We start from the raw sequence: 9,250 nt of genomic DNA on the forward strand, positions 1-9,250 counted from the left end.
ATATAGTCTGGTGTCGATTCGACGTGCTTATACTCTCACGAATATAATCACTATGACCGAATCTGGCGCTGACGATTCGTGAACTTCGCATAACTAGCAGCCTTGTCTTCATGCTCAAGAATCCAAAGGTCGAGACTTATTCCTTCCTCAGCCGCAATCGCAAGATAAAGAAGTCAGCAACGCGCTCAACGCAACATCAACAAATTGTACCCCTCGGCCAGGCTCGGCCGACTAGTTGGCACGCCCCACATCAACCGAATGACGTAGTTGGCTTATTAGTTACTCGGCCTGCGCGCTACGTAGGCTTTGTAATTTTTAGGGTCAACAGTTGTATAAAGTTGCAATTAATCCCATACTTGAATGGGTAAAATATAATTCACCCTTATAAATAGCAAAATTATATATAAAAATGATCATTTTGTATTGATGATCGGGTCACATAAAATGATCGTCGATAAAGTGGCCACCGTCGCACAGACATGATAAAGTGGACACACATCCAGCCGACTCGTTTAAACTGGGCATATGACAAAGTAGGAGCGTATACAATGTGGAGGTTTTGTGCAGGGGTAAGATGCATAGTGTGATCGAGCAACTTGAATGATATAAACCACGATATTAGTATTAAATATCAACGTTATACTCAGTAAGAGAGTCAAGATTTACATAAAGAAAGATCTTGTACATTGGACCCGATGTCGCATCATCGAATCATAAAACTTAGCCGTTGGATGGCTCTAAAATTAAAGAGATTTTCTTGGCATTATTACTGATTTTACTCAGTGATATCATAAAAATATCTTTAGGTTTGAAGATAGAAGCAAAGTTTGGAAAAGTTATCTTGTGAGCGAAGGGCAAGGTTGTGGGGGTCTTTGGACTCTGTTGCAAATAGCCAAGTCATCGGTTGGACTCGTGGGCCGTGGCATATTGCTCAGCCTATGTAAAAGGGATTGCGTAGCTGGCAACTTGCCAACCCCATGCAGTTAACATGTGCAGCAAGGAGGATTTTTAAATGAAGGCTTGACGTGGAACATTGCTATCCTCAAGTGGACATAGCATCTAGTCAATTGCATATTTGAATGAGTTTGCATGCAGAATCACAAGGGTAAGTAGCACAAGTAGCTAGGCAACATGGGATGATCAACGTATGGATAAAAATGGGATATGCCATTCTTATATATTAGAAATATTAATTGACAGATGTGTAATGTTTTCGGAAGAAGAGTTTTGGTTTATCATCAAAAGATGATCTGGTGATCCACGAGGACTCTACATCACGTCCAAGTGCATATTCAATTTCTATAAATAGAAGTGGTTTAGAAAGACTTCAACTTAACACATAAATACTTTGCGCGAAATTTCACTTTATGCAAATCGTTTTTATTCTCTGAGGAACCACTAACTCTCCTACCTAAATTAATTCAAATTGAAGGTATTTTTCGATCGCCTGAATCTACTCTCCTACCTAAATTAATCCAAATTGAAGGTATTTTTCGATTGTCCGAATCTATGGCTCTAGTGCTGTTAATCCAAACTAAAAATATCATCGGTTGTCAGCCCCTCAACAAAGTGAGGTGTTACTGGGTTACTTAGTGAGCATATTGAAAACTAAACTTTTATTGAACTTCGCAGAACTAGCAAACTTATCTTCAGGTTATAGGACCCAAGGCCAAGAAGTGAAGTCAGCAACACATTTGACACCACCACCACATCAATTTTACTCACCGACTGAGTCATGCATGACATTCACCAGAAAAACGTAGTTAGCTTATTAGTCACCAAGTCATTTACACTTTTTTGTTGGTGATCATGAAAATATTAGAAAAATCACATTTTCGTAAGAGATTAACATTTCTATCCATTTTAACTATAGTTGTCCTCAACTTGCATAAAGCTTTAGTTCATCCTCATTCCTTCTCGATAAGGAGAAACACATCTTAAGATTTTACTGTGAAAATAGATATGAAAATGAATGAAACAGTAAACAAATGAAAAAAAGGTTAGGGTTTTATAGAATATTTTTGTGTAATCTCATGCATAAGATGTTTTGTAGACTGTGGAAAAGAACGAGCCTAATATATTGATAATCTATTTTAATACAAATATTATGATCCATATGGACTAACCTAGCTAAATCCATATAGTACATATATCCAACAACAAAAAAGCTAAAGATGTCCAAACTGATGTATATGCTGCTTAATTAAATGTAGTGTTTCATTGTAAAACCAACACGGGCCTGAGACCATCCTGATCCCTTTGTAACGGTTATACTAACAATATATTTACCCACCAGTAAGTACTTATCAACAACATTTTCTAAATATGGGCACTTATGCCAACATTGTTGACACTTCAAGCTCTTTAAAAGAAATCTTATATATAGCAACCTGATAGATTTCTTGATCCACAATTTGTCTTTTTATTTGTGTAAGCTCAACCAGTCGAGCACAAACAATGTTTCTCCACTCATCACGAAGATTAAGGCTTCGAAGCATCCAAGGCCTCCTACTTATTTTTATTTGAAACAAATAGTGGGCCTGCATTTTTTGAGACTGATCTAACTGCTGATGAATATCATTGTGCATCTAATATAGCATGTGCATTTAGCCATGTGTACTAGAGAAAAACGCATAAATGTAATGTACTTGATCTAAGCCACTTTCCGCTCTGTATCGTAGTCTTGTTTCGTATTTATATGCAGACTATGCCGGTGATCGTAATTATCATAAGTTCACAAAATCTTCATATGCACTTACGATGTCCTGGTTTATGGTGTGGTAATAGCAACGTCATCTCTCTTACCTCCGATCCCCTGTTTTAAGCACCCACGTCGCACTTGACATGTTGAAGTTGACTACCATTACATCTATGAGAAGGTGTGTCCGGCCATATTGCTCCTGATGGACCAGCTCGCTAATATCCTTTTACCAAGGGTATCTCCGATTTTTGGTTTTGTTATCTTCTCTCCAATTTTCCCATTCAAGCACAACCGTTCAGCTTGCGAGGGCATGATAAACCTGTTGAGACTCAATCTCCTCTATTATTTTATCTTAGGGGATATTATACATGTGTGTAACTCTTGTGGTCATTGTTATAAAGATTAATACAATTACGCCTCAGATTCATTGTGGTGAATTTATATTGAATGGAACAAATAATACATGAATATTTCTCTTATTGTAGTCACTTTCCAGCTACTAGGAAATGACCAACCACCTGATGGAAACGTATATGCATCTTAGTTTCTTTTAGCTATAGTTCCAATTCTCAATCTGTAAAACTTGTTCACCAGTAGCATCCAAATTCCGCTCGACTGACTAATTTTTGATAACTTACTTTCGAGAAAACTCCAACATCCAGAGTCTTTTTCTCTGCAATAAATAAGTTCTTCAAATTCCATAAACTAGTCAAATAGGTTGCCTATGTGGTCTATGTTGTTTACTAGTTCTATGTGACCTTCAGTTAGGCCAAAACTGCATCTGCATTACGAGGTAAATCCAGTCGAGTCCATTTTGTGCGTAGCGTAACCACCAAAAGTAGGGCGGTTTGGCATGAAAGACCGCAGATTAAACCAATCCACAACCCCTGCACCAGAAAAAATTAAGCACAAAATGTGAACTGAGTTAAATAAACTAAACAGATCAACTACTAGCTAGCTGCTTGTTCCACTTCTGTGTTCAGCTAAAGGTTTTGGTAATATTAGTACTGAGTGTGCAAATGCCTCAACTTTTTTAGAAACCCAAGGATTTAATCCTGTGGGTGTGTGAAATTAAGCTATAAGGTTAATGGTCTCACCTTAGCATATAGTTTCAACTTAAATGCAAGAACACTTGCAACTGTCATGCCAACCAAATAGAATGTTCCCAAGTTTACATACACAGCCAAGTGCTGCCACCCACATCCTCTGGCCACTCCTGAAATACAAAAATTCGCACTCATGGATACTTGAGAAATAGAAGGGAAAGAGAATAAGCTCAAATGCAAAGTAGCAGATTGACAACCTCATAACAGAAATGAGAATGATGATTCGAACCTGATAAGACGCCTTGCACAGAATCAGCAATTATTGAAACTGCAAGCAATGGTGTCATGGAAGCAAATAGTTTTATTATTACACTGCTGTTGCTGAAGGAGCCGGCCCATAAATTGTGACCAAATGCCAGTGCCAGAACAACAACTAGAGCGAGAAGTATAGAAAGCTTAAGAGTCACAGCCATTGCATTCTTTGCTTTCTCAGGATTGCCTGCTCCCAATTCATTTGACACCCTTGTGCTACACACAAAATTAAAGTAATATTGGATGCAATGTGTTGCAGAATTGAAAAACTTGAAGAGATAACTTGGAATTTATTGTTCTACCAACCTTGCAGCAGCACTGAGGCCATATGTAATCATGTATGCAATTGCTTCTGTATTCACGCTGAAGATATGATTAGATTTAGGAAAAATCTCCTTGAGTCGAGTGAAAAATTATAAGTTTAGAGCTAGCAGAATGCTTACCAGATTGCAATTAGGGAAGTGTTTTGTTCTGCGTTTGGCATCACTCCTGCCATGAACACCAGAATCTCGAAGGCCCAATACTCTAAACTGGAAAGACAAAAAAGTTGAAGACTTGCAAATTCTATCTCATACACTCAGAGAGTAAGAAAAACTGAAGAACACTTACCATACCATTGCTGCAGAGGGTAGAGCAAGTTTCAAGTTGGAGAGGACATAATGAAATGATTCTAATGAAAACCCTTCCCACGTAACCTCAAACTTCTTTGCGCACAAAACATACGTGGCCAACATTAGCATCGATATCCATATTGAAATCGAAGCTGCCAGCGGAGCTCCCACATAACCAAGACCTGTCCAATGTACCAGACTATATGCAATTCCAACATGAAGAACCACTGGGATCACCGAGAAGTAGACCAGTGGCATGACAACAGATTGCGTCTGAAGAAATCTCAAAATGTTGTGCAGGAAGCCATATGCAAACAATCCAGGGATAAGAAATTTCATATAAAGCGCTGCATATTTTGAAATTTGAGGGTCTTGATGAACTAAGATAAGTATTGGCTCTGTATAGAACCAGACTACGGATACAGCGATAGAGGACAGGAATGAAATGATGCAAGAGGCTTGTAGATAAATCCCCAGCATTCTATATAACTTTGCGCCGAATCCTTGCCCACACAACGTTTCTAGAGCTCCACTTGATCCAACCTAAACCAAGAAATAATAATAGACAATAAAACAGTTCAAAGAGAGGCCTGCAATCTATTAATTAGCACTGTTCTTTGCCTTTCTAAAGTACAAAAAAAAGAAGAACGTTTGATTTAGAAAAATTGAAAGACAAAAGCAAGTGAATTGAAAAAGCCATGTAAGTCTCGATATACTACCCTAAGCACAAAGAAATTTGGTTACAAACTTTTAATCAAAAATAAAATTGGGTGATGGTAAACAAACAATAAGCCACGTATGAAACTTCCATTTTAATGCTTATTTATTGTTTTTTCATGTCTCCACTCATATTCTTTATTAAAAGTTTCTGACCGGTTCTATTTGCGTTTTTTTTTTATTACTGTTCTGTTGGTTTTCCTAATAGTACATACATGGGAGGACATGATATAAGAGAGAGAGAGAGAGAGAGAGAGAGAGAGAGAGGGAGGGAAAGGATCACCTTACCATGAAAGCGAAGCCGGTGACGGTGGCCCAAGAATTTGCAAGGGTTGCACCGGCAAGCTGAAGCTCACCGAGATGGCCGGCAAACATGACAGAAATCAGAGGGATCATGTAAAAGAAAACGTTGGTCAGAATCATCGGCAACGAAAACAACACCTGGTTTTTTGCCTCCTCTAAGTCCAGCACCTTGTTCCACCACCCCTCTTCGTGATCACCTGCGTCTTCGTGGTCACCTGCGTCCAACAACGGGGTCGTATTGTTAGTGTTTGCTACCATGTCTCCGTTCTCCATTGTTGTCTTGTCCTGCTTTTGTTGTCTTCTTCTGCTGTGCAATATCAATATGTTATATGTCGTCTGTTTCTAATTAAGATATGGCATGTGGTGTGTGGGAAGAAAGAGAGTACATATATAAATAAAATAATTCTCAATTCCATATATAAATAAGTGTACAGGTCCACATGCCATATTTAATAAGAAAATTATACCAAGACCCAATAATCCAGTGGCAAATGATGATTTACAAGACTTTCTTAAAATTAAAAATTGAAGGTCTCGAGTTTGAAATCCGTCTTTGGTGTGAACGCCAAACTATACAATATCAATATGTCGTCTGTTTCTAATTAAGATATGGCATCTGTGCAATATCAATATGCCCCTTTGTCTTTGGGTGGAGACTATGAACAGTATGAGATCAACAAAGGAAAATATTTCTCTAACTTAGGATGTGCTTGCTAAGCAATTGCAAGGAAGAAGAGATACAATATATATGCATTTAGGGTGCCGGCTAAGAAATTGACAGGGATGAAGGATCCAATGATATAAGACATGCATCTAGGGTTTCATTTGGAAGAAGAGATATGATATATATGCATTTAGGGTGCCGGCTAAGAAATTGGCAAGGATGAAGGATCCAATGATATAAGACATGCATCTAGGGTTTCATTTTACTTTTTAATGTTTTAATATAATTTGTTTATTTTGATTTTGTTTTAACATTTATTTATTAAAAAAATTATTTTTAACTAATTAACTACAAGGGTAATTTTTTCCTTAAGGGGTGGATGTGAAAGTGAATTAAAACGTCAAGGAGTGTGAGTGTAATGTTTCAAATCTGAGGGGATTTTGTGAAAAAACAATAAACCTGAAGGGGTTTTAGTGTAATTAACCCGAAGAAAGAGAGTACATATATAAATAAAATAATTGACAATTCCATATATAAATAAGTGTACAGGTCCACATACCATATTTAATAAGAAAATTATACTAAGACCCAATAATCCAGTGGTAAAGGACGGTTTACGAAACTTTCTTAAAACTAAAAACTGGAGGTCTTGGGTTCGAAATCTGCCTTTGGTGTGGAAGCCAAACTTGTGGCTAGAGAGAGGCTAAAATGCCTTTGTGAGTCTTCTTAGCTTCCGAAAAAGGTGGATAACCATTACTTGTCATCAGTTGTTCTTTTTTTTTTTAAAGAAAAAAAAAACCCCATGAGAGTAATTATATAGTAAAAATAAAATATTAGAGAAAACATGAAAGAAAGTGCATATTTTCACCATCCCACATTAACTCCAAGTCTGCAACTAGAATTGTAAAAAGTTCAAGAATTGCAATCCAAATATGTGCAGTGTAAAATCCTACCTGAACACACCAAAATTGTCATGTTTATGTTATCATTCATGCGACTCGTTTGCACTTTTACTGGTGATCATGAAAATATTAGAAAAATCACATTTTCGTACCACATTTTTCGGGATAATATGAATTTTATTAATCAAACACCAACTAAGTTACTCATGAAATCACATTGGTAGACCCATTGTGACGACCCGTCCCTAATTTTTCTATATAATTTCTCCCCAAGTATGTGAATTGACATTTATGCCCTTGTTGTCAAGTGACGTGGACGTGTTTGTTTGTTCTGAAATTATATTTTTTTTCTCGCTATCGTAATTAAATAGTATTTGTTGATACGATTGCGTGAGCGCAAGTTTGACCCGAATCGGGTTCGCAACAAAAAAGTTATGTCTCGTTAAAATACATAATCGACAGGTAGAATTGTACACACGAGTGTGCTAATTTATCAATGTTAGAAACAGTGTTTTGGATCGATTTTTTGAGCACTTTTTACTGTTTAAATCTAAAAATCCTATCCTTTTCTTCTTTAAAATAGAGACTGTGACTTGTTGTTCACCCACCAATCAAATATGTCCCTCACACCCCTCACCCAATTAGCTTTCCCTTTCTCCTTCTTTTTGGGACCAATCAGAAACCTTTCTCTCTCTCATCATCCTATAACTCTTTCCTCTCTGCAACTACAAGGACATTCACAACCACTCACAGATCGAGTCCAAAAACACCACCATCGTGATCCTCTTGTCCTCACGATCACAACCATACCAATCGATTCTCTAATGGTTGAGTTTTGAGTGGTCAACACAGAGCGACTCGAAAGCTCCGACTCGGTTGAGTTGGTGTCATCATGATCCCAGCCAAATTACAAGGTTTTAAGATGTGGGGAAGCTCTTACTCAACTCCTCGTGCCCATTAGACTAGTTTTGGAGAAGCATTGATGTTGAAACAGGCACGTTCAAGGAGTTGAGCTTTTGGCCCAGACTTATAAGCCATTTTCAAGCCATTTCTAGTCCACTTTTGGACTTTTGGAAGGTACAACTTTGTTCTACTCTTCACAAGCTTCATTTCCATATAAATTTCGTGAAAAATGGTTGAGAAATGAGCAAGATATTAAGGTTTGAAATTTTACCCAGAAACTGGCGAAGATTTCCAGTTTCCAGCGAGTTCAGACGGCGGCGGATGGTGACGATTGGTGACAACCCATCGAAGAAGACAACGAATATTCCATCAGACTTGACGGAATATTCTAATGGCATCAGGTAACGCCGTTAACGTCCATTAACTGTTTAACGGAATATTCTGTCAAGTCTGACGGAATATTCATGGATTCTGTCAGCTTCTGTTGTGCACATGTCTGCGCGTGTAGTCATGGGTTGGGTGGCACATAAGGGCACGTTCGACCTCCGGCAGACGAGTGGTTTTTACGTACGGGTTCATGACATCAAGTAGAACATTTTCGTATATTCAAACCTTCTGTTTGAGCAACCTATGGGGAGTTATTCCTAGTTTTAGTGTATGTCCTTATTAACTAATTTAATTTCGTTGTTTCGCATATAGGGGAGACTTACTCCGAGGACAAGCGAGACTAGGAAGCTATGATCCTACGACATACCAGTAAGTGGGCATTTTCTTTTCATATATATATGTTGTATAGTTTCCACAAATGCTTTTAAGTTATGCATGTTATTCCACATTTTACTTACTTTTAAAATAATGCCATGGTGGTAAAGATTTATACTTGATCATGACATATTCATATGCATTTTACCTGCTCATAAATATTACGCTATTGTGTAATGCCAAGTCATTCTACGGGACGCGCAGGTAAGTTCAGGTGAGTTTATTGTGTTGTTTGGAATGATTGAATTGTATGGCATGCTCATATTCATATAGTTCACTCATCATTGTTGCACCGGTGTTAGTTCTCGCCCCGAGCCAGGGTCAGTCCT

General features: G+C 37.8%; 1 protein-coding gene and 1 long non-coding RNA gene across 2 annotated transcripts; one reads left to right on the plus strand and one right to left on the minus strand.

Annotated features, from left to right (window-relative positions):
- Positions 1-3,235: 3,235 nt before the first annotated feature.
- LOC103932868 (protein DETOXIFICATION 19) lies at positions 3,236-6,118 on the minus strand. Its single transcript, XM_009342518.3, has 7 exons — positions 5,676-6,118; positions 4,669-5,213; positions 4,503-4,589; positions 4,366-4,422; positions 4,037-4,275; positions 3,799-3,917; positions 3,236-3,588 (listed from the first exon to the last, which is right to left on the minus strand). The coding sequence occupies exons 1-7, from the start codon at positions 5,961-5,963 to the stop codon at positions 3,466-3,468; spliced, it is 1,458 nt and encodes a 485-aa protein (XP_009340793.1). The 5' UTR covers positions 5,964-6,118; the 3' UTR covers positions 3,236-3,465.
- Positions 6,119-7,935: 1,817 nt separating this feature from the next.
- Positions 7,936-8,915, plus strand: LOC125478531. Its single transcript, XR_007259372.1, has 3 exons — positions 7,936-8,333; positions 8,435-8,560; positions 8,859-8,915. It is a non-coding gene; the product is annotated as an uncharacterized LOC125478531 (long non-coding RNA).
- Positions 8,916-9,250: the final 335 nt, after the last annotated feature.

The sequence above is a fragment of a genome, unplaced genomic scaffold (genome assembly GCF_019419815.1).
Source record: "Pyrus x bretschneideri cultivar Hongxiangsu unplaced genomic scaffold, Pyrus_bretschneideri_v1 Contig25, whole genome shotgun sequence".
In the NCBI taxonomy this organism is placed as follows: Eukaryota; Viridiplantae; Streptophyta; class Magnoliopsida; order Rosales; family Rosaceae; genus Pyrus; species Pyrus x bretschneideri.

Excerpts from the sequence above, each read along its gene's own strand:
- LOC103932868 (XM_009342518.3), bottom strand. The coding sequence starts at position 5,963 with ATGGAGAACGGAGACATGGTAGCAAACACTAACAATACGACCCCGTTG. Across the intron at positions 4,276-4,365 it reads GGCCTCAGTGCTGCTGCAAG|CACAAGGGTGTCAAATGAAT; the intron begins GTTGGTAGAACA and ends TTTTGTGTGTAG. Across the intron at positions 3,918-4,036 it reads TGTGCAAGGCGTCTTATCAG|GAGTGGCCAGAGGATGTGGG; the intron begins GTTCGAATCATC and ends TTTGTATTTCAG.